The following is a 25,733-nucleotide window of genomic DNA, read 5'->3' on the forward strand; positions in this document are numbered from 1 at the left end:
TGTGACTGTCAAGTGTATCATGCTTGTCTCCATGAATAATGAGCTTCAAAGACAGCATGAAGGCATAGATGTTCCTTCTATACTTCTTAATCTAAAGGAGTTATATGGAGAACAAAGCTGAACTGCTAGATATGAGATATCTAAGCAGTTATTCCGTACCAGAATGAGTGAAGACACGTCCATGCAAACTCATGTCCTTAAGATAATTGATCTGATCACTCATCTGGGACAATTGGGTTTCGCCATGAATGGTGAGCTTAGTCAGGATTTGCTCCTGCAGTCACTCTCCAATTTCTTCTCTCAATTTGTCGTTAACTTCCATATGAACAAACTGAATATTAGCCTTCCTGAACTGCTGAATATGCTTAAAACAGCAGAAAACCATTTTAAGGGTGAAAAGGCTCTAGTTTGCTCCAGTTCTTCTTGTAGATAAGATCTCCAAGAAGAAAGACAAGAAGGGTTCTAAAAAAAGATGAACCCTAAGACTAGCATCTTGAAGAAGAAGGCAAAGAAGGTCTCCGCCAAGAGTACTTGCTATCATTGCAGTAAGGACGGGCACTGGAAGAAGAATTGCAAGGAATATCTTGCAATTTTGAAGTACGAAGAAGCAAATATTGCTAAAGATTTGTATATAATACAAACAAACTTATCATTAAGTACTTTAACTTCAGATTCTTGGGTATTGGATACAGTCTATGGCTCACACCTTTGCAAATCGTTATAGGATCTGTAGGAAATAAGGAGTCTGAATGAAGGTAACTTCGTGCTGTTTGATGCTAGTGGAGAGTCCATCCAGGTCGAAGTCGTAAGAACCAAGATATTGAAGTTGCCTTCAGATAAAATTTTGAAACTAAAGATCTATTATTATATTCTTAAAATTATTAAAAATATTATTTCTGTACTTTTGTTATTAGAATAAAGTTTTGAAATAAAAGCTAAGAACAATGGTTGTTCTATTTATCTTTCTAATGAATTTTATGAAAATACTCATATTAATAATGATCTTTTATTCTTATCACTTAATGATAATAAACTTTATGTTGATAGTATGAAGAAAAGGAAGAGAGAAGATGTGAATGTCACATACCTCTGGTACTACCGACTTGGTCGTATAAATGAGCCAAGAATTAATAAGTTATACAAAGATAAATTCTTTGATCCTTATGATTTTGAATCATATGGAACTTGTGAATCTTATCTCATAGGTAAGATGACCAAGACTATTTACTGGACATGGAGAAAAAGCAAATGACATTTTAGACCTAGTACATACTGATGTTTGTGGTCCAATGTCGACTCAGGCCAGAGGAAGATACTCCTACTTCATCATATTTACTGATGTAAGTCAAGATTTGGATATGTGTATTTAATGAAATACAAATCCGAAGCCTTTGACAAGTTTAAATAGTATCAAAGAATGGTTGAGAAACAAACTGACAAAAGTATTAAAGCTTTTCGATCTAATTGAAGAGAATACTTAACTAGTGAGTTTCTCGATCATTGAAAACAAAATGATATTCTCTCAGTGGACACCTCCTTACACTCTATAATTAAATGGTACTATGGAAAGGAGGAATCGCATCCTATTAGATATGGTGCGGTCCATGATGTGTTTCACGAATCTTTCGATCTCCTTTTGGAGATTTGCTCTCAAGGCTGCAGCATATATTTTGAATAAAGTCCCGTCAAAATCTCTCTAACACTCCATATAAGATATGGAAAGGAAAGAGATCCAGTCTTAAACACCTTAAAATTTGGGATTGCCCTGCTTATGTGAAAAATATTGATGGACACAAGCTTAGTGCTAAATCAGAGAAATGCAGGTTTGTAGATTATCCCAAGGAGAGTATAGGATACTACTACCATCCTACAAAACAAAAGGTGTTTGTTGGTGGCACGCCATTTTCTTGGAGAGAGTTCATCCAAGGAGGTAATGAAAGGATAGTTGAACTTGAAGTTTTAGATCTACAGTCTGTCCAAAATCAGCATGTAGAGAATTCACAAGCTGATGCTCAACAAGAAGTATCCATTGTTGAGGCACAGCCATTATACATACCTCCTCTTCGAAGATCAAGTAGAGTGCATAATATACCACTCAGGTATAGATTTATCATTAAGAATGACAACACATCCCACATAATTGAGAATAATCCCACAACCTATTCGAAAGCTGTCATGAGTAGTGATTCTGACAAATGGCTTGAAACTATGAAATCTAAAATGGACTCCATGTATACCAACCAAGTTTGGACTTTGGTTGATGCACTTGAGAGTGCGACCCCAATACCCCAATAGGCTGCAAATGGATCTTCAAAAAGAAGATCGGAGCAAATGGCCAAGTAGAGACCTCTAAGGCCAGGCTGGTGGCAAAAAATTTCAAACAAAAACAAGGTGTTGATTATAAAGAAACTTTTTCGTCCGTTGCCATGCTCAAGTCTATTCGAATTATACTTGCTATTGCTGCATACCATGACTATGAGATCTGGCAGATGGATGTCAAGACTGTTTTTCTCAATGAAAATTTTGAAAAGAAAATCTATATGACTCAGCCAGAGAGATCTCTAGTGGGAGAGCAAATCAAGTATGCAAGCTAAATAAATTCATTTATGGATTAAAGCAAGGATCAAGGAGTTGGAACATCCATTTTGATGAGATAGTCAAATCGTTTGGTTTTATCAACAATGTGGATGAACCTTGTGTATACAAAAAGACTAGTGAGAGTACTATTGTCTTCTTGATCTTGTATGTAAATGACATACTACTCGTTGGAAATGACATCCCTATGTTGCAATTGGTCAAGACATGACTATCACAAAAATTTTTCATGAAAAACTTGGATGAAGCATCCTATATATTTGGTATAAGGATTTATAAGGATGGATCGAAAAGCATGCTTGGCTTGTCCCAATCAAGGTACATAGACCTTATGTTGAAGAGGTTCAACATGGAGGGAAGTAAAAGAAGTTACTTGCCCATGAGTCATAGTATACAACTCTCTAAGAAGATGTCTCCTATGATACCAAAAGAGAAAAATAGAATGAGTTCTATTCCTTATGCTTCAACTGTAGGATCGATAATGTATGCCATACTGTGTACCAAGCCTGATGTGGCTTATGCTTTGGGCATTGTAAGCAGATTTCAGACAGATCTAGTAGAAGATCATTAAAAAGCTGTGAAAAACATCTCAAGTACTTGAGAAGGATGAGATATTTTTCTTATATATAGAGGATCTGATTTGAAACTGAAAAGTTATACTGACTCTAGTTTTCAATCTGATTCGGATGATAGTAAATCTATATTTGGATATGTTCACCCTATATGGTGGAGCAGTAAGTTGGAGGAGTTTCAAACACAGCAAACTATTGCTGACTCAATCACTGAGGCTGAGTACATTGCTGCTAGTGAGGATACTAAAGAGGCCGTTTGGATGAAGAAATTCATCTCAGAATTGAACAACCAGTGCCACTTTACTATGACAATATTGGGGCAGTTGCTCAAGCCAAGGAACCGAAGTCTCATCATAAATCCAAGCACATCCTAAGGCGGTTCCACTTCATTCGGGAGATAGTCGAAAAATGCGATGCGATCGTGGAGCAAGTTGACTTCAAAAATAATATAGCAGACCCGTTCACTAAGGCCTTATCATTGCAACAGTTTAACCACCATCTAGATTGCATGGGCATCAAGTATAGGGACGATTGGCTTTAGTACAAGTGGGAGATGAAAAAATTATGCCCTATAAGCCAATCACATATTGGATGCGATAGAGTATTTTTCTATATTTTATCTTCCAAACTCATATTTGACATTATTAATTAATAAAATAGACTTTTTGATTCATTATATGCTGCATCTTATTATTGTTTTAAGATTATAATGACCCCATAGGTCTAGACAATGATTTTAGGACCGTATGAGATCACACTAGTGAGACCGAAATCCTTGATAGCAATGATCTAAAATATTTTCAGTCATTGATTCATTGAGTCAGAGATCAATGATACCAGTAAGACTGGCACATCCTATGTATGCTTCATGGTAAGGGTGGTTGATCTCACAACCACTTGTGTAGTGATACTAATACAAGGATGTGAGTGCTCATTAGAGAATAAATTGATTGAATTGACCTATGAGAGAACATCTGATAGAGTCTTATTTACATGTCAGTTGATTGTTCTCTAGTGAGAGTTGTGCAAGTGATCCTTTGATCTAAGATCACCATAGTACCTTGTGTCTATGAATCCATATTTTGATTTACTTCCTAACTTGATTCTCTGATCCTTATGTGAGGTGTTCTGGATGTGATGAAGTGTGCATGAAGGTTGTGAGTAATCAATAAGGGATCGATCACTCCTAATAAGGAGAGCGAACATCCTATATGATCTCATAGGTTGATGATTCTAAAAGTCTTTGGCCAAAGCAAAATGATAATTAAAAAGGCGTTTCTAATGTATCATCAACTGAATCATCACTTTCTGATCGAAATACATTTAGATAAGCAATTGGACTTGATATGATTTCATGCCCAAAGCTTATCTGGAGTGTTGTTTGATTGAAGGATTGAACTACACGATAACTTGCCACTGAAACATATTCTTGTAATTTCAATCAAATTCCATCTCTTCCGAATAGTCATGACACGTTGCTAGACGTCAATCTTAACTTATAGACTCATAAGAATTAAAAGAGTTTAATTCAGAATTAATTAGAAAGATTCTAGTTAATTGGAGCACTTGGACTGATCGAGTCTAATCGGATTAAGGTTTGGTCAAGAGCCTGAATTCACTGCTGGCTAGATTTGGAACCCAATGGATCACACACTTTGAGATTTGATCTTGATCTGATTTAATTAAGATTTATTGTAAATTCTAGGAATTAATTTGATATGCTAGCATATTGTATTAACTTAAGTTTCCAATTAAGTTTAAAGTGTTTGAGCTAAACCAAACCTGTTGCCTTTGGCCTGATTAGATTAGGTCTAAATTAATGGGTTTCCTACCTAACTTGGAAGTGTTTCAAGTGTGGAACGACTCCTCCACGCCACCCGATGTCCACGCCAAAAATAAATGCCGCCCACCCTTTTTAGCGTTAAAGAAGATAGAAAGTCCTCCTTTAAGACTCTTACCTACCTCTTCATTTCCATCGATTTTCCTTTATTATCACACGCCAAATAAATATAGGAAATTTATGGGGTGCAAAAGAGGAGTCCTATGTGAAGACTCTTCTGCACCATTTAATTCATCAGAAAATTATTTCTTCGCGTGAGAAAGTGGAGCACCAAGAGTTGGCGCCCCTTGGGACTCCTTGCCGTCCCTTCTTTTCCTATTTAAATGGGACGCCACCTATGGGACAGGGGCTGAGAAATTCTGAGGTTTTGGCGTGTGATAAGAGAGGAAAAAGCTAGAAAAAATCAAGAAAAAAAACAAGAAAATTGAGAAGAAAAAATAGAAAGGAGAGGTGAAGGAAAAAAGGCAAGTGTGGTGTGCTTGTCCTAGGATTTGATTTTTTCGTATATTGGAGTACAAAATAAAATCATAGGTTGTGAGATTTCTGGAGAGAATTCTCTTGGTGTGATCTTAGTGGAGGAATCGAAGGAAAAAGTGCATTGGTGCGATCATTCTTCGAGAAAGAAGCCGGCAGTGTTCTTATGAAGAAAAGGCTGCGGCGGTACACCGATTAGAAAAAATCTTGATCATCTTTCGTGTGAATCACCGTTGGAGGACTTCTACTTTGGAGTCTCGTGAGATCACTTTCTTACCATATTGCTCATTTTAGCAAGTATAAGTTTCTAACTCTTTGCATGATTTTGGTTTGTTCGACATCTACAAGGTAATTTTAGGGTTTGAGTTCTAATTTGATAGTTTTAATTGTTAAAGCTTTCAATATGCATGTTAAAATTTTTTAAAATCCATATTCCGCTGCATGACCGAAACCCAACAATATAGTCCTTGTTGCTTTCATTTATTAAATTATTCTTCTCCGGTCAAGAAAAAAAAATCAAAGGACTGGATCCTGATCATTTAGTGATTAAATTGATCCAGATTAAAACATGATTATAGAGCAATGACCAAATGGTAACTGTTTTCAGTGATTTCCCTTGTGTGAAATTATTATTAAAAAAAGGAAAAAGGAAGAAAAAGAACTCAAGACTCTCAATCCAAGTGCCGATCACTGAGCTTCGCAGAATTTCTTGTATGTTGTGAAGCAATTAGAATGGCTGGTTGAGAATGTGATGTGTATTCTTGATTGTATCTCACTAATGACATAACATTGCTCAGAAAAGGCTTCTAATATGGCAGTTGGTATGACTCAATCATGCACCTTAATGCTTATACCTGACGGTTTTCACTAGAGTATACGTTCCACCAGGTAATAATATCTCACACGTAGAGTTATGTATGCTGATCTGTATCCATTCTCCCATCTAAATCTATGTGCTGTCATCAGTGAGAATGAGATAGTTCTTGCCCTTGTTTTATCCCTACTCAATGGTATATTAGAAAACTAATATCAAATTGGTTCCATAATTTCCATTCCAGTATATAACTATAAAATTTAAATACTAAAATTGAATTGACATTATTTTTTATGTGCATTCCTTCATTTTGCACCCATGCAATGGAATAGAATGATAAGTCCAAGGCCCTGTCTTCCCTTCCTACTCCAGTCTCGTTCCAAATCTGCTTCCTTTTCATTCCCACAAAACAAACAAATCATAAAAAGACAAGGAAAGAGGGAGGGAAGGGGAAGGAAATACCTATTCAGGAGGTAGCGGATGTGTCAAGTGAAGAAGACCAGGCCCATTAGGCGCATCACATCAGGAAGAGAATGGCATTCAATGGAAGAGGTTAAAAGGCATAGAAGAAAAAAGAGGACGTAGCCACTAGTGGTGGCCCGAGGCAAAGAGTGGTGAATGAAAACTGCAGGTGGAGTGAATGGAGGCAAAAGAAAATATAATAGGTTGGGACATCAAGAGGGATCAGAAAAGGGGGTTCGGACTTCAGAATATAGGATTCTTTTTAATTATAAGTAATTATAGCCCTAATTTCCAGCACCTATTTCTAGTGGGATCAAATGTTAAATGGTTAGTCTGAATAATGCTTGCCCTTGAACTAAGCTGCCAAGTTCATAACATTCCATTTCTATTGTAGCAAAACTACTTTTGCCACCATCTATACCAACCTCTCTCACACATTGTTAACTTAGCGTATTAACCAAGGTTCCCGGACTCGGTACCAGAACCTATACCGGCCGGCTAACGGTATGGGTCGATACGGATCCATACTAGACCAGACTGGCTCGAACCGACACAGGCAAAGAAGTGAACCGGGAGGAGGAAAAGAGAAAAAGAGAGGGGGAAAGAAAGAAAAGGAGGGAGGAGAACCCATCGAAGACGCCGTTCAACAGCCTCCAACTGGCCATCGTGGCCGCCGACGGCACACTCCGTGCGCGTGGTGCCGTGGGAGATGCCCCTGTTTCACGGCTATTTTTTTTAAAAAGCCCACAATACTTGAAGCCGGCAATCGGTTTGCCGGCTTCACTTAAGCGAAGCTAGCAAACCATTTGCCGGCCTCACTATTTTGATCTTTTTTTAAAAAATTCAAAAGTGAAGCCGGCAAACCGATTGCCAGCTTCATTATTCATCTTCGTTCTTAAAAAGGAAGATGAATAGGGGCCACAGCCCCTGTTCCATGGCCGCAGCTCCGCCCGCGCTGTTTCCGCCACCCGATAAACATCGACGGCCCCTCCGCCAGCTGCATATCCTCCGATACGTCGGTCCCACCCTCTGAGCTCTCTTTTCTCGCTTTTGTAAAAACCCTATTGGGTGATAATCGGGCCACGACGCCCTCCGACGGTCGTAGCAGGCCACAATCGACCTCCGATGGCTAGGGCTCTCTCCCTTTCCTTTTTCTCTCTCTTCCTCTCTTTCCCTCTCCCTCCTCTAGTATACCGATTTCGGTAGCGGAACCATCCCGATTCCCCTACGGTTTGGCTCGGTATGGGGTGTACCGACCGATTCGGGCCGGTACAGAATTCTTTGGTATTAACAGCTCATAACTCTCATTTGTTTTATATTTCATAGTATCATAATGCCTTTCCAGATGCCTTTTAATTAATGCAGTCAAATGATGGATGTAATTTATAACATTGATTGGTCTCAAAATTATTATGGATTAATGGTATTAATGACTTTAAAGCCAGTAGATAGCCAATACTTTAAACATGGTAAAAGTCATGATGGTTAACCACCTTTACTTCCAGTTTAAAATATATGTATTGTAACATTTAAGTCATTGCTTACCAGGGTAAAGTGAGAGCTATTTGTTATTGTTGCGACAATTTATTGAGGTTGTGAGGTGCTTCCCGTGCACAAATCATTTGATCTTTGATTTTGTCCTTCAACTCTGACATCAAGCATTTCCTGTCCCAGGACCTTAAGAAGCTTAAAGGAGAAACATATGAAATATTCGTTAAAATACAAAATTAATTAAATTAGAAGACACTACAACTAGATGCCACAACACAGTTTTCTCAAAACCATTAAATAACCTGTCCCAAGATGAATAAATGGCTTCTACTCTTTTTCCTATTTTGAGGGAAAATCAAAGTTAAATAAAACAATTTTTATTAGATAAACTTATTATCAGATGAGGTGCATTTTTATTGTTCACTAAATGTCCAATCAAGGTATGCTGTCTAGGTATTGGCCGTCACACCGGTGCCATTCTATTACCAAGGACACTTCAATGTACTAAATGTCTGTACGACCCCCATACCACGTATTAGTACCAAACCGGTACTATATGGTATGCCACATACCGTCTAGTTTGGTATGGTATGGCATACCTTGTGTCCACATGAAGTACTGCAATCATATGAACATGCACTAGATGAGCATACTTTCCTTCATACTAGAGTTATCACATGTCTACCTGTATAAACATTGCATTTATTCAACCTTTTCAGTTACTTCAATACACTTTAGTCACAGGTCATTGTATGGGTAACTTGGCAGTATATAGGTGACCACTACCTAGACCTCTACAAAATCCAAGGGTCCAAATCTTGACTATCAAACCATATTGAACAATGATCAGTATCTCGCACACCATATCAACAAAGGGTATTGATTGACACACTTCGATGTGGCCTATACACCCCCTAGCACAGCCTTTCTTAGCACCCCATTTTTTCCTTTTTGCCTTTTTCTTTTTTTTATGGTTTCAATGCTGTCTTTTGCAAAAACATGGCAAGTGTATTGATTGAAGTGCCCTAGTCATCAATTGATCTGAGCTGAAATTTCATTCTCTTTTTGGGCAATAAAAAGTACATAGTGACATATTTGTGTACCTTAACATTTAAATGCAATTAAGTTATTGCAAAATATCACATTAATGAATGATATCGAAGAATACCAAGACCAAGAAAAAAATAGTCTAATAACCATATTAATTTGACAAGTGAAGATGGAAAGAATACATTTCTAATACTACTATTATTATTCAATAACAATGATCATGTTTTCCGCATATTGTAGTCCCTTGCCCTGGTGCCACATTAAGATATGCATTAATAATTGGAATCGGATAATGCACCAAGTACTTAGAGGAACACACACACATATATATAGATATGTATGTAATACTTGAATTTGAATAATTTAATATGTCTAGTGAATGTTGAGCTTTTGTTTCATGTCATTTTAGGTGAGAAGCTTTGGAGAATAAGATAAATGTCAGATTTGAGAAATACCTAAATATCCAAAAGAAATTTTGACTCAACCCCAAAAAACTGGAACAAAGATGAAGAATCAACTTTTTATTCTGAAAGAATATAATTTTTAATATTTTTAATGAATTAAATAGAGGGCCATTCCTTGTTTACATGTAGTATCTTAGGTAAATGGATATTTTCTAAACTAACATTCATGTAAATAAGTTTAATAGCCTGTCTATTAGAAGTCTGGCCTCCCTCTAGTTATTTTCTACCTCAAATGGAAAAGGAAAAAAAATGTGTTAATACCAAATTGACTGGTAGTAAGAAGGATCACTTAGGTTTGGAACTTGGGGCAAATTTGGGCCCAACACCACCTTGATAAGAGCACTGTAAGCCAAGTTTGACCATTCTAGGTGCAGCTGCCAGCATGGGGTAGATAGGCCCCAGATTTGATTCCATGATACACATGCATATACATAAATATACAAGTATACTCACACAATCATACACTTACAACTTGCACATACATGCACAAATAGATATACATATATACCCATGAATGCGCATCTGCAAGCATACAAACACAAACAAATATATGTATATGGGTACGTATATACATCTGTCTGTATATAAATAGATACCATAACCATCTAGCTTTTTCCCAACTATTTAGTGTCAGCTTTATGGATCCTTGTTTGTCAAGTATTCCTATTAATGGCAACATCTGTTGTTATTCCAAGTCTCTCCACATTCTCTCACATCCTCTATCCATGTTATCTCGGATCTTTCCCTCCCTTTTATAACCTTCAACACAAACCATAATACCTCTCCTTACTAGAGTCTCCTTAGAACTTCATTATACATGTTCATACCATCTTAATAGATTTTTCATCACCCTTGTCCTTAATAAGTGCGACGCCTACAACTTCTCTAATAAATTTATCCTTTCTTCTTTCTAATTTTACCATAAATCCATCTTAACATTCTAATTTCTACCACACTCAAATTGTTTTCATTTATTTTCTTTATTGCCAAGCATTCTGAGCTATACAACATAGCAGGCCTCGCTATTGTTCTATAATTTTTTTCTTTAAGTCTCCAAGGTATGCGCCTATCACATAATATTCTAGATGCACCACTCTATCATCTAACAAGATCTAATTCTTTTAATATCTTCATCTATATCCCCATGATTTTGCATAATCCTCAGTAACAAAGCTGGTCACTTAGTGGTATCTTTTTGGTCATCAATGTTAATTAGCATGCATCTTTATTTCCATGCTCACTGGATTTACATTTCATATACTCTGCCTTCATTCTACTTAATCTGGTTCTTTTTCATCAATCAGATCTACGTCTGCTAATAGCATAAACCTTTGTACATCTTCCTGAATATGATAGAAAGTTCATCCATGGTTAATGTTAAAAAATATGGACTTGGTGCTTGTACATCTTCTTGAATATGACTAGACAGTTCATCCATAATTAATGTTAAAAAATTACGGACTTAGTGCTAATTCTTGATGCAAGCCTATAATAACTAGAAATACACTTGTCGTATCACAGGAACACCTAGCACTTGTCAATGTCCCAACTCATACATCCTGAATTATTTGAATATAAAGTTTACATGCCCATTCTTAAAGCTTGCCAATTTTTTTTTCTTGGTACTTATCCTAAGCTTTTTCTAAATCAATAAAGACCATATGTAGACTTTTTCCTTTTTCTTTATACTTTTCTCCCAATATTCTATGCACCTGCACACACACACACAAACATAAATATTCCTTTGTGCTGAAGCCACCATGGTTGTCATAAACTTAAGAAAGACGATAACTCAACGACATAAGTAAGACAACAAGCCTTGTAATTTCAGAAGCCTAGAACGAGCTATTCCTTTTCTTTAACTTATTTATTAGTACCAAAACAATGATAATAAATGATGTTGTTTTTAGGTATGTTAAGGCTCCAAATTCTAAACAAGTAAGATTTGTAGCGTTTGTGCCCATAATCAGTAGTTGCAAAGGAAATTAACAAACAAAATGGTGTTGCAAAATTAACCTTAGCAAAACCATTAAGAACAATCATAGCTATGTTACTCAAAGTTTTAGATTTCAAAACTATGGAAGACAGATAGTTGTGTTAGGAACCAGGGCTTGGCCCTATGCGCAGCGAGATGCGAAGAATAGCGGGCGGCAGAAGGAAGGAATAGCAAATGGCACACACACAAGAACACATAGAGATTTACATGTTTCGGAATCTCTTGCTCCTACATCCACGACTGCACAGAATATTTTCACTATGTAATCAGAGAGGTTACAGGAGCATAAGAGATGGGGAAGAAACACTCTCTCACACGCCCTCTCTTCTACACAGCACAGCCACTAGCTCTCTCCTCTTTTCTGGATGCGATGCTCTCATACTTTTGGATACCCAATGATTATCTATTTATACCAGGGATTAGGTTGCCACTGGTAGGGGTCAAGGGGATGGATCAGGCTCCACTATCCCAACATTTTATACAAGATGCTATCCCAATTATGATCAGTTTCCTGCTCATGCTTGCTTGAGATAGTGGCATTTAGCATAGTGTTGTGAAGCATTCAGTGAATGGACATTCCAATGTGTTTTGACCCTCAATGCTCTAGCACAAGTATTAAACACAATTCATCCAAAATTCTGAAACTGAAAACAAAATATACCAATTTTGGTTGGAACCAATCCAAAATCTAGACTAGGTTGAGACTTGAGAGTTTCAGTTGAAACTAAATTATGGGGTGAAGAGTACATGTGAGGAAATTAAACTAAAGTTTTGCCATTTCTTAGTTTACTTAAAATATGTTATGAAACATCTTATATATGTTAAACTGAGTGAAGATAGAAGTTTAGAAAGCAATGCCACCTTAGGTTCCAAAGAGATTTCGAAATTTAACCTTCTGACATAGGTTTCCTATCCTAAAGCTCAAACATCAAGGGCTCTTAGATTGTTATGCATGATATTGTCCTCAAATAGTATAATAATATTTTATATTCGAAACATCTTTCTTTAACAATTATTTTTTAGAAATATAGTTCTTCTAGAGTGAACTACCAATATGATATAACCAAAGGTCCCAAAACAATGCAATAAACTACGAAATGGTGTATAACATATTTTGTTGAATTTTTATTATCCTTCCGTTGATTTTCCTTAATTCTACCTAGGTATTCTGTTTTTCTTTTCATTTAGAATCTTTCTTTAAAGTTAAATTTTGAAATACAAGATTCCTCTAGTGTGAACCACCAATATGATACACCTAACGGCAAGGCCCGTGGAGCCAGTACAGAGACCCATGCCGGCCAACCGATAATACAATTTGAGATTTTTTTATACCACATTGACGCTAGCAAACCCATTGGCAACTTCACTATTCATCATCAATTCAAAAAAAATGTAATAAATAGGGATGGTCGCCCCTCTTCTGTGGCCACAGCTCCGCCCATGCCTTTTCTACCATCCGATGGTCAAGGCGGCCATCCGGCGCCCTCCAGCAGCCACTCCACCGACTGCACCTCCCTCTAATACCTTTACTCTGCCTCTCTCTCGATCTTTCTCGGTTAAATGCCCAATCGGATATCCGACATGAAGCCATGGAAGCCTATGCAGCCCTCCAGCAGCCTCGACGAGCCACCGCCGATCCTTCGGTGGCAACGTTCCCTCTTTCCCTCCCCTCCTCTCTCTCTTCCTTTCTTTGCCTCTCTTTTCCTCTCCCTCGTCCAATGTTCCAATTTGGAAGGCCAAATCATCCCAATTTGCAGCCAATATGGCTCAGAATGCCTGAAACCGTTTGGTTCGGGATGGTTCGGCCAACGCTGCCCATAGTGTCAAAACAATCCAATATACCATGAAATGGTGCATAACTTATCTTCTTGAATTTTTAGTTTCCATTTATTGATTTTTCCTTAATTCTAGTTAAGTGTTGTTTCCGAAATTATGACTTTCAACCATGGTTCCCTAAACCGCCGTAGCTAACCGGTGCAGTTTGACCATTCGATTCGAAATGTAGGTGAAAATGAAGCAAGGGAGAATGAAAGAGAGGAAAAGAGAAGGGGAGAAAAGGAAAGGAAAAGGCCGACGGTGGTTCGCTGAGGCCGTCAGAAGACCACTAAGGCCTCTAGGGCTCCCGATCCTTTGCGAGATGCGGGAAGAGACAGATGGAGAGAGAGGGAAAGGGTGAGGAGAAGAGGGAGGGGAAGGTGGCAGGGAGGCTATCGAAGGGCCAACGGACGGTCCAAAACAGCTTCGCGACCGCTGTAGGTTCGAAACAAAGGTTCATCTCTGTTTCACGTGTTTTTTAAAAAACACAATATGCAGTGAAGCCAGCAATGGTTTGCCATGCCAGCTTCACAATACATCATGCTTTTAAAAAAAAAACACAATGAAATAGGGGCAAACCCTATTTCGAATCTGCGACAGCCACGGGGCTGTTTTGGGCCGTTCGATGGCCCTCCGACAGCCTCCTTACCGCCTTCCACTCCCTCCTCTCCTCTCCTTGCCCCTCTTTCTCTAATCTCATTTTCTCTCGTAGAGAACCACGAAGCTTGGGAGGCATTGATGACCTCTACGGCCCTCCAATGGCCACCATCAGTGTCTCCGCCAGCCTTCTTTCCTTCTCTCCCCCTCCCTCTCTCTCTCTCTCTGTGCCTCCCCGATTCATCCCTTGTTTCCATATCAGTTTAGACCCATTATGGTCCGATATAGGGGTGTACCGGCTCATACTACCGACCGACCAGCACAAAATCTATTCCGAGTCAGCAATTCTTGTTTTCAACTATAACTATCAAAAACTCGAAATTATGAAACTATTGTAGCAAATACTCATAAGGTAATATAGTCCAAGTGAAACCAAAACCAGGTTTTTCGAACCTTAGAATGATTAATCTAAAAGAAACATTGAGTTAAATGTTTATGTTTATTCATTAGTAGCTAGAATCTTCTACCAAGGCTAAAAAACATGCTTCGAAATCTTCCCAAACCTCAAACCCAAACCCCCTCCAAAATGGTTCACTACTAAATGTTTTTCCAAAATATCTACTTACTCGCACAACCACACCTAAAGTTGCTCCCATGGTTCGCCGTACCGGGCCGAACCGCCCAGTACGTGGCGTACCGAGCTGGACCAGTGCCTTACCGGTCCGGTTCGGATCTTTTTTTCAAAAAATCCCTCCGAACAGCACCGAACCGCCCGGTTCGCATCCATACCGCCCAAAATCGGGCGGTATGGTCGGTCGATACCAGTTCGGCGTGAACCGAACCGTGCCGACATCCCCACGTAGAAAAAGTGGGGAGGGGGGAGGGGGTGGGGTCGAAGAGTTTTTAAATGGCTGAGAAGCGTTAGAGTTCTATGAGAAGTCTCAAAGAACTCCCGAAGCGTATGAAGGTCTCAACGAAACCATTGAGATCTCCAAAAAATAAAAAAAAAGAAAAAACTACGTCAAATTGCAGGAGTGGTTCGAAAAGAGGCTGATCTTTGGCCGGAAGTAAGATAATGTGTTATTTTCTTAGTAAATATTTTTTTTATTTTTGTTGTTAAAATAGGATAAGAATGAGAAAGAATGAAAATAAGAGAAAATCATGTCAAAATCTTATGATTTTGGTATGATTTAATTATATGTGATAGATCTTTGGAAGATCTACACGATGACATCAAAATTATTAATTTTTATTAATTATATATTTTTTAAATATTTTTATATATTTATTTATTTAAAAATTAATAAAAAATTAAATTTTAGAAAAAAGATCAGAGTTTAGAATCATGTTTAGAATGATTCAAGCTACTTAAATCTAATTTCAAAAATTTTTTCAAATATTTAAAATTAAAAAATTATTTTTTTAATTATTTAAATTAAAAAATTAATTATAAAATAAAAAAATATATAAAAATAGTGTTATATTTTAGTTAATTTAAAAATATTATTTGAAGCATATAACATATTTATTTTAAATTTATAAATTTTAAAATAATTATTAAAATTATTTTAAAATTATATATAATTATTTTAATTATCATTAAACTATCATGTTTTGTTATATTTGCATATATTTATAAGAAAAAAATTTAGAGCATTACGTTCGTTCACTTTAATTAATCAGCTATTTTATAGTATATATTTATTTATATAAAAATTATTAAAAAAATAAAAAAATAAAAAATTAGAGTTAGTTTTGAAATTGAGAATAATGTTTAGAATGATTCAAAACAATTAAAATATTTGAATCTAACTTGAGATTTATTTTGAAATTCTTTTTATAAATATTTAAATAGTAAAAAATGTTATCAAATAAAAAATATATGTAATTAGTGTTATATTACAGTTAATTCGAAATAATTAGTATTTTGTTATACCTGCAGAAATGAGTAAGAAGAAAGATCCAGAGCGTGACATCGGTAGGGATCATGACGAGATACTCTCAGCTCGACATCATTGGAGATGCAAATGGTGCAACATAGAGTTCAAGGGAGGGGTGATTAAGTTGAAGCAGCATCTAGCCGGTGGTTATCCTGATGTATCCATGTGTCAGAAATGTCCGCAAGAGGTCTGACAATTGATGAAAAAATATTTTGCTGATTCGAAAGCAGCGAAGGAAAGGACAAACAGAAAAGACCAAAGTAGACTGTCGAGCTGCAGAGCCACCTTCTTATCACTCTAGAGAGTCAGAGGAGGCTTCTGCTCCAGATGATGAGGAGGCATAGATTGAGGCTGCTATTCAGGCGAGCTTGACGGATCAGTACCGGCAGGAGGAGATGGCCCGGTACAAAGAGCAATTCGGACCATCATGCTACGAATCAGGATCTGGATCAGCGACTAATGGGGGAGAATTCAAGTTGAGGACTACCTCAGTCAGAGAGCCTGGTGGTAGAGGGAGCAAACGCAGCATATCTTCTTTGTTGGGAGCTTTTGGCAGTAGGAGGTCCTCCAGAGATATTCCAGCAGGAGCCTGCATTCAGGATTTGGATCGACATGCTTTATCCAGCAAGGATTCAAAGCAGCAGAGAATTGACAGTATGCTGAAAAAAGATAAGAAGAAGGATATGTGGTGAGCTATTGGATCATGGTTTCATTTCAGCCATATTCTAGCAAATGCAGCAGCCAATCCTTACTACCGATCTGCTATTTCAGCCATAGAAGCTGCCGGTCAGGGTGTAGATCCTCCAGGACCTAAGGACATCTATGGTCAGCTTTTTGACAGCAACAAGGAGGATCTGCAGAGATGGATTGCTTCTTACAAAAATAAATGGCCTACATACGATCTGACAGTGATGTGTGATGGTTGGACAGATCCTACTAGGTGGAACATCATTAATTTTTTGACATACTGTGATGAAAAAATATTTTTTCACAAATCAATTGATGCTTCAGATAAGATGCACGATGCCACATATATCCTTGGTCTGATGGAGGAGGTGATTGATTCAGTGGGTGAGCAGCATGTCGTGCAGGTCATCACAGATAACGGACCACAATATAAGACTGTCGGAGAGTTGCTGATGGAGCAGCGACCGCAGATATACTGAACCCCATGTGCTGCATATTGCATTGATCTTATATTGATGGATATCGGAAAGATTCACAGGGTGCAGCAGGTAGTGGAGATTGCCCAGACCATTACTAGATTCATCTACAACCACATGGGTTCTTTCATTGATGCGAACGTATACTGGGGGAGAGATCTTACGATCGGATATCACACAGTTTGCTACCAACTACATAGCACTTGATAGTCTTCTTCAGAAGAAAGCAACCCTACGTCAGATGTTTGTCAGTGCCGAGTGGCAGGAGAGCAGATATGCGAGGGCCGACACTGATGGAAGTCATGTGGAGAACTTGGTGATGAGTCAGTCATTTTGGCAGCGGGTTGAGAAGGCAGTAAAGGCTATCAAGCCTTTATATGAGGTGCTTCGCACCATGGACAGCGAGAGATACCCCCAGATGGGCTTCCTATATTACATGATGAAGAGGGCAAAAAAACAGATCGGTGAGAATGATTCCAAGCATGCTCAAGAATTCATTAACATCATTGAGTGCCGTTAGGACTATCCGATGGGCAGAGATTTGCATCTAGCTGGTAAATTTGGATTCAAGAATGTTTTAAAATATTTTTTCGAAGCATAAAAATAAAAGTGTGCTTAATCAGTTTTGAAATTTATCTGCAGCTTATTACTTGAATCCGAAATTTCAGTATACTATTCCGGGGATAGATATGGACAGCGAGCTTCTTGCTGCTCTTCACAATGTCATATATAAGATGGTGCCCGATCCAGAAATCGCGTCATTGTGTCTGCAAGAGGTATGCTAGTTTAAAACAGATATAATTATTCAACTGAATTCGATCTAATATATTTATAAATAATAAATATATTTTATTTCAAACGAAATAGTTTAGAGAGGGATCAGACAATTTTGGAGTCCCATCAGCTGTCGTAAGCAAAAAGCAGATGAATCTAGATAAATTACATATCAATAATGAGTAATATAGATTAATATATAATTTTGCTTAATAATATCATCAAATTTGATATGTAATTTTGCTTTTGTAGCTGAACGGTGGATTTATTTTGAAACGTCAGCAGAAAATTTGAAACATATGGCTGTCTGTATTTTTTCTCAGACGGTCTCTGCTAGTAGCTGTGAGCGTAATTGATCAACTTTCGCCCTTATCCACAGCAAACAGAGAAATCGTCTGACACAAAAACACCTCGACGATCTTGTATATGTTCACTACAATCCGAGGTTGAGGCTAAAATGTATTCAGGAGGAAGTTCAATTGAAGTACACTGATCCGATGCTGGATGATTATGCTGACGAGGATGACGATCCGATCATCGGATGGCTTGCAGGTCAGCAGCAGGAACCAGAGCTTGATGAGCTAAGGTCCCCTCCACGACCAGCCAGTGTGGTGGCGAGGGAGATCAGGGTGGATTCAGGACAATGGGGATAAAAAAATATTCCACATAGGATTCTATCTGATCAGTCACAGTCTGAGGGGACACAAGGAACTCATTTATCACATGACTCACTGTCCGATACATCTTCCCAGAGATTCGAGCAAGAGATGTATAGATGATCCTTCCGGCAGCCAGCAAGAAGGCATCCATCCTCCCAATCACAGAAACTATCATAGAGGGGCACAAGGGGGGAAAAGAAAAGAGTTGTACGTGCACCACTCTCGAGAGTACAGGAGCTATCTGGTTCAGATACAGACACCAGGGAGAGTGATGATGATACTGGTAGTAGTAGCCATAGATCTGATGATCAGAGAGAAACTGGAAGACAGGAGACCACCGTTTATGAGACACAGCCACAGGGTGATATTCGATTCACCGATGAGTCTCAGTTTACACATGTCACACAGGATAGGAATCATGGTGGACGAGTCAGTAGAGACCGTGGGGAGCCGATTTCATATAGACGACGGGCTCCTAGAGGTCGTCCAACACATGATGTAGCTGCGGATGATCTTGCACGTGGAGTAGGATCCATGGATGTATCTGGATCATCCTCACATTATGGATCCTATTATTCACAGCCACCTTATGATCCATATGCATATGGTGCATCCGAGGTATCATCTTCTACTGGTTACTACCCTATGCAGCCTAGAGCATCTTACGGATCAGATTTTGCAACTAGCATATGTGGATGGACTCCTCCACAACCGTACCATCATCCCGAGGATACTTCTCAGAGCAAGAGTTTTAGCGAGAGGTCTGAGATGTCTTACAATCCAGAGAGGATGCCTTATGGGATGATGAATATTCGAGAGTACGATGCAGCTTGACTAGAGGGTTGGACTGATGTCCATTCAGACTATGTTGATGATCCAAACATCTACGAGCGTCACAGATACTCGACAAGAAATTAAATGCAGAGTACATCTGAAGTTTCGTATATCAGTTCTTGTGCTTTGTACTTAAATATTTAGATATATTTTAATGCGTATTTTATATATTTTTTCTTTAGTTTTAAGATGATATAGTTGAAATATAATGTAAATAAATATATGTTTGAAATTTTGGATCAAAAGTCTTTGTACCGCAACTTAGCTCCAAATTGAACCCAAATATGTCAATAATATACAATATAATACCATTTTGAGACTGTATTTATCAATTATTAACTTCAAAAATTCCAAAAAAAAAATTGTGTACCGATACCGGACCGGTATGCCTTGGCATACCGTGTGTCAGTACGGTACGATACCAGTATCGTACCATACCGGTCCGGCATCGGCACACCGTCCGGTATCGGTACAGCGAACCCTGATTGCTCCTGATTATGGCAACTAAGGTTTACTCTATCAAATATATATTACTTCTAATATTAAAAAAAAATGCAGTCATACAAGACATTTTAAGGTTACAGGCTTTTGATGCCGTATCACTTGAGGCTTATTGAGTATATAATATTGACTAAAACAGATTGCCATTTACTACCGTTATTTTGGATGCATAATTTACATTTATTTGTCGCTTTGATTTTTATCTAATTTACCCAATTGGTTTAATAATTCTGGGAAGGAAAACCTCTTCTACAGAAAATGGAAACTAGTAGATGCTGAAAGGAACAAAAGTTTCATCTAGTTAATTATACGTTGCCCTAACATAGTAATACTAACTACTGCTGATGATGACATATACTACCTACTACTAATGATATAGAGTAAAACACATGGAAAAAAGGGTAGAACTTAAAACTGGATTGAAAGAACATCACATCAATTATGTCAAAAATTCCATATAGTTTAGAACAGCTGGAGAAACACATCAAGGATCATACATACAGATATAAATTTATAACAATATATTTTGAATCCATATTAATAATATGAACTTTCAGATCAAGAACACAAAATGAAATCATAAGGTATAGCTTACCCTTTCACCTCTTGAATCTGGGATTGTACCATCAGAATTCACCATACTACCTGCTAAACTTGATTTGACTCTTTCAGTTAGGACAGCCATCGGTACAACATTCTGCATTAGAAAATTTTATTGCTAAGCATGAAGTGACATTACCTTATATCCCATACAGTCATAAGCATAACATGAATACAACTTCCAGAAGTGGATAACAACTAATACCATTTCATCAGGAATGCCAAAATTTTTGTCAAGACATGAAGTATTTCTACTTGGCTGCCTTTTTTTGTGTAAGGATCCAATTCCCTGGAGTGTGTATCTTTTGCTGCTTGTGTTATTGCCATCCAAATTGCTTGGGCCCCATGTGTACATAACATATTTCCTTAACTGAAAAAATATAATAAGAATCGACATCTCGTATAAAATGCAATCAACAAAAGATGCAATATCTATCCATTTGTATGGCTAAGCACCTTATCCCAATTTCGTTGAGCACGTCTCCGACTTCGAATATTTCGCATTACATTATCCTCATAATGCAGTCTTTTTATCCTGGCCTCACACTATGAATAAGTGAGTTAGATACAAGAATATTGTGAATTAAGTGATAGGAATGAAATTGCAATAGTTTAAAGCAGGACTAGTGAGGCCAAATTTTTCGAATTAGGTGATAGTAATGAAACCGCAACAGTTTAAAGCAGGACAAGTGAGGCGAATTTCATGGAAAAAAATAAATAACCCAAAGAAGATCATTTTTCAATCAAATCAATCACAAAAAAGACTCGAGCAGTTACTCTTACACACTTTGCTTCAATCTCAGGTAATGTGCAACCTCAACTGTGAGAAAGTATTCATAGATGTGCTCCATGGTACAACATGCAAGCATAATGATGTGGGAATAGTTCATCCAAGTATAACAAATAAGTGCAATGTATGTGTCACGGTAGTACTGCATGATGTAAAACAATTGATGCATAAAATTAATTCAGGTGTTTGACTAAATTAACTCTAAGGTGCATGAGGTGCACTAAACATGGCATTTATTAGTAGGCAAACTTAGATGATGGAATATGCACTTGTAAACCCATAGGACCCAATATATATAAGCAATTAATACAGATTCAACAGACTTCAACCCAACAGCAAAGTGACTGATGCTTCATTTGGTCTGCCAACTTCATATAAAGGCATAATTAAAAAAATTTTAACTAAAAGGACAATAAATCCAAAAGAAGGAATCATGCTAACAAATCCATCTTGCACTTTGGTAGCTTTGCCCACCTAATTATGGGAAATCATCTATTTAATATTTTTTGATTAGCCACATGTGTATGGAATATAAACATGAAAAATTGTCTTTCGGACCTACTGTGATGATGAAGCACATCATTCTAGCTGTTAATGCAGCACGGTACCTAAGCTTACATATCCTAATCAGGCTGCCCGTATTAAAGAAAGGAGCAGTGACAGCCATATACTTCTTGCACTTATTGTGATTCTTTAAGTTCCAATAAAGAGAAGGTAAAATTGAGCTTGAAGGTGGATCTTCGAAAAATCTATAATAGAACAAGCATGCAACACATCATTAAAATGGTGCAACAAGTCATGATACAAAACTTTAACCTATTCAAATCCCAAGGTGTGTACATTGTAGTTGAATAAAGTAACATTACTACAGAACAATCTTTAATGGAAACCAAATGGTCGTACAGAAATCACTCAAAATGTACCTCAACCCATAACTCTTGGATAAAATATACTTACAAACTACAGCCGAAAGTATAATACCTATGCTTAGAATGTAGGCCGCAACATTTGAGCACATTGTATCCTCTTTTTTTGGAATGGGCTATTCTAACTTCACTAGTTACTCTGAAAAGGTTTATAATAAATAAAGCTATACAACATAGGAAGTAACTTCAATCATATAAGACCATGATCAAGAATTTAAGTTTTCATTGAAAACAAAAGACCTTCAAAATATAACACATAAACCAGGTTACCATTGGAAAAAGTTCGAGTGAAGGTTCAATTAGACCATTTTCGAGTGAAATCCCAAAATCAAATTTTCAATAACTAAAAGGTTTTAAACATGTAAGTTTGAGTAAATAATTGGAAATTCAAGCAAAGGTTTGTTGGAACAATTTGACAACAAAATCACCAAAAAAACAAAATCTACTAATAATGAAGAAAACAGACTACTATGATGAAAGTGCATTTTCTATTTCCAAAAAACTTTCAGATGTTTCATATAATTTCATATTTAGTCACAAAGCTTCACTTATACCGACAAGACCACTTATATCTTCATTACTAGTTCAACTGAAGCCACTTATTGAAAGAAGAGTACCCTATAAGCCAATCGCAAGTGTGTTGCGATGGGATTTTTCTTTATAATTTTTCAACTCATGTAATGACATTTATTATTTGAGGCATTGATTCATCATATTAGCTGCATCTTATTATGTCTAAGATTATGATGAACCCCAAAGATTAGGACAATGATTTTAGGAGATATGAATGGGTCATGCTAGTGAGACCTAAAATCCTAAAACCTTAATCTTAAATATTCCTGGTCGTAGGAACATTGAGTCGGGGATCAATGTTTCGGATAGACTGGCACATGCTATGTATGCTCGATAGAGAGGGTGGCAGATCTCACTAGCCACTTGTGTGGAATACTGATACAAGGATGTGGGTGCTCATTTGGAAAATGAGTCCACTGAATTGACTCAATGAAAGAGAACATCTTATGGAAGCCTTACTTGCATATAAAAGATGGTTCTCTAAGTAGGAGTTGTGCATATGATCCTCAGATCTGAGACCACCATAGAATCTTGTGCACATGAACCTATATTTTGGTTCATACCCAGGCATGACATTAAGACATGTATAGGATGTTCTAGATATGGTGGAGTGTATATGAAGGTTGTGAGTAGGTCAACATGAAATCGATCGCTCCTAGTAAGAGGAGATCGCATCCTGTGTATTCTCATTCGTAGATGACTCAGAAAAAATCTTTTGGCCAAAAATAAGAAGGAGATTAGAAAGAGTTTCTAATACCTTTTCATTGAAGTCATCATTGGTTAATTGAGAATCGATATGAATGTGTTTGAGTTTGACATGATTCCATACTCATGAACATATTCAGGGTGCTGGGATGATCGAAGAATTGTATTGCACGGTAACTTGCCACTGAAGGGCATATTTGGTATTTTCATCAAATTTTCACATCTTCTAGGTAGTCATGATACGTTGCTAGACGTCAATCTTGACTTATAGGTTTTTGATCAAATTAAAGAGTTTAATTCGAACGCCAATTAGAAAGAATTCTAATTACTGAAATCGGATTAGCTCGATTGGACCTAAATCGGTTAGATTAAATTCTAATCAAATTAGGTCAACTTGCACCCGGACCTACTGCCAGCTAGATGTAGAATCCAATGGGTCACACATATATGGAAATTGACCAAGGACCCTTTTGAAAAAGATTGATTGGAATTTTGGATTCAATCGAGATTCCAGTAAGCATGCTAGCACGTGTGGAATCCCTAGCTCTTTTAAAGATCCATTTGGTCTCATGCCTTGCTCATTTGCTAGCCCAATTTGGTGAGCATTTGGATCAGATCAAGCCACCTGGAAGCAGCCAAAAAGAGGCACCATATCTGGTGTACACGCCAAATAACTAAGAGTCCAACTTAAGAAGGACTCTTAGTGCTAATATGCAGAATGCATGCGCACTTTATTTGTGGTTTGGAGGGCTAAGAATCCTTCTGTTTTGGGCCTCTATTTTTTATGGCAAGTAGATCAGATGATGAGCCACCTAGCACACCTTTTGAAGTATGAAAAATCTATTAGATTGTGCGTAAAAAAATTGCTTGAAGCTTTAGTGCGTGCGCGACAGTTTTTTCTGGACGCACGAAGGGACGCGAAGACTCCTTCTGTTTAGGGAGTCTTAAGTGACTTTCTATCTGATAATTTTTGTGATAAGAATCAGTTTTAAGTGCTGATCACGTGGTAAAAATATGAAAAATTATCAGATTAAGAAAGGTTGCTTTTCACACCCTTTTCTGGGCGTGCGCACGCGCGACAGGGAGAAGGTGCTCGCATGTCTCTTCGGTGAAGAGTCCTTCTCACATATGAACTCTTATCCAAATAACGTGTCATTTAGTGATAGCCTTCCTATTTGGACAAAGATTTATGTAGCAAAATTTCACGCTAATCTGATGTGTGAAGAGATGCGAAAAGCATCTCATACTAGGCGTGCGTGCGTGAGAAGGCAGGAATCGACGTATCACCCCCTGAAGAGTCCTTCTGTTTAAGGACTCTCAGATAAGTAATACGAGGACTTGATATACCTTTCCAGATGAGGCGTGCCTTCTCTGTTAGCGCCCCATCTGGTGCTATAAATGGGGGACGATAGATGGGGTGATCATTCAATTTTTACATCCCCTATCCACTCTCTCTCTCCCTCTCTTACAACTCTAGGTTTTAGGACAAGGCTTGTTCTTTTAAGACAAGCCTAATCCTAATAGCTCTAAGGGTTTAAGAGGTCTAAAAAAAGATGGTCAAGTCTAGTGTGGATGGTTCAGAAAGGTTCAGACTCAGGTCTGGGGGAAGATCTGATCGATTGGTGGCTGGTTGAGTTCTAGGGGCTAGAACTCTTGAAGCAAGGTGAAGAAGGAGCACTGTCTTTGGTTCAATTTTCGTGTGGATCACTGTTGGAGGGTAGACACTTGGACGCCTTGTGGAAATTGGATTAGCGCTACAGATATTCTTCTGATCCAAATTTATTTTATTGTACTTTGATTGATATAGTCAACAGTTTCTGGGCATTAGGATTTTCGGTGCATCAGGTGTTTTTAATGAAAATTTTAAACACCTAATTCTTCCGCTGCGCCATCGGAACCCAACAGTGGTATCAGAGCCTATCTTGATATATATGATCAAAAGTTAAATTATTATTTTGATTGTGATCAAGCATGGGTTTTTAGTTTGGTTCAAATCGGCTCAAGGGTTGAACCCGATTGAACATCCAAACCCTAGTATGTCTTAGAGATATATTTTAAATATAAAATGCATGATATATGTATAGAATTTTCTTAGTAT

General features: G+C 37.6%; 1 protein-coding gene across 17 annotated transcripts in view; it reads right to left on the reverse strand.

Moving 5' to 3' along the window:
- The window catches only part of LOC105034044 (uncharacterized), a 153,250-nt gene that overhangs the window by 48,672 nt on the left and 78,845 nt on the right, over positions 1–25,733 (reverse strand). For 7 of the 17 annotated variants that reach the window (XR_012134273.1, XR_012134272.1, XM_019846854.3 and 4 more), the window contains exons 5-8: positions 21,098–21,187; positions 20,847–21,011; positions 20,637–20,738; positions 8,303–8,443 (exon numbers count right to left, since the gene is read on the reverse strand). Coding sequence is in view for 13 of the 17 variants with exons in the window: in XM_019846854.3 (XP_019702413.1) it covers positions 8,342–8,443; positions 20,637–20,738; positions 20,847–21,011; positions 21,098–21,187 (459 nt within the window). In the remaining 4 variants the exon portion in view is untranslated. The remainder of the gene's footprint in view (positions 1–8,302; positions 8,444–20,636; positions 20,739–20,846; positions 21,012–21,097; positions 21,188–25,733) is intronic. The other 10 variants (XR_012134275.1, XR_012134274.1, XM_073243193.1 and 7 more) reach the window with 3 other exon arrangements.

The sequence above is a fragment of the Elaeis guineensis genome, chromosome 9 (assembly GCF_000442705.2).
Source record: "Elaeis guineensis isolate ETL-2024a chromosome 9, EG11, whole genome shotgun sequence".
Lineage (NCBI taxonomy): Eukaryota > Viridiplantae > Streptophyta > Magnoliopsida > Arecales > Arecaceae > Elaeis > Elaeis guineensis.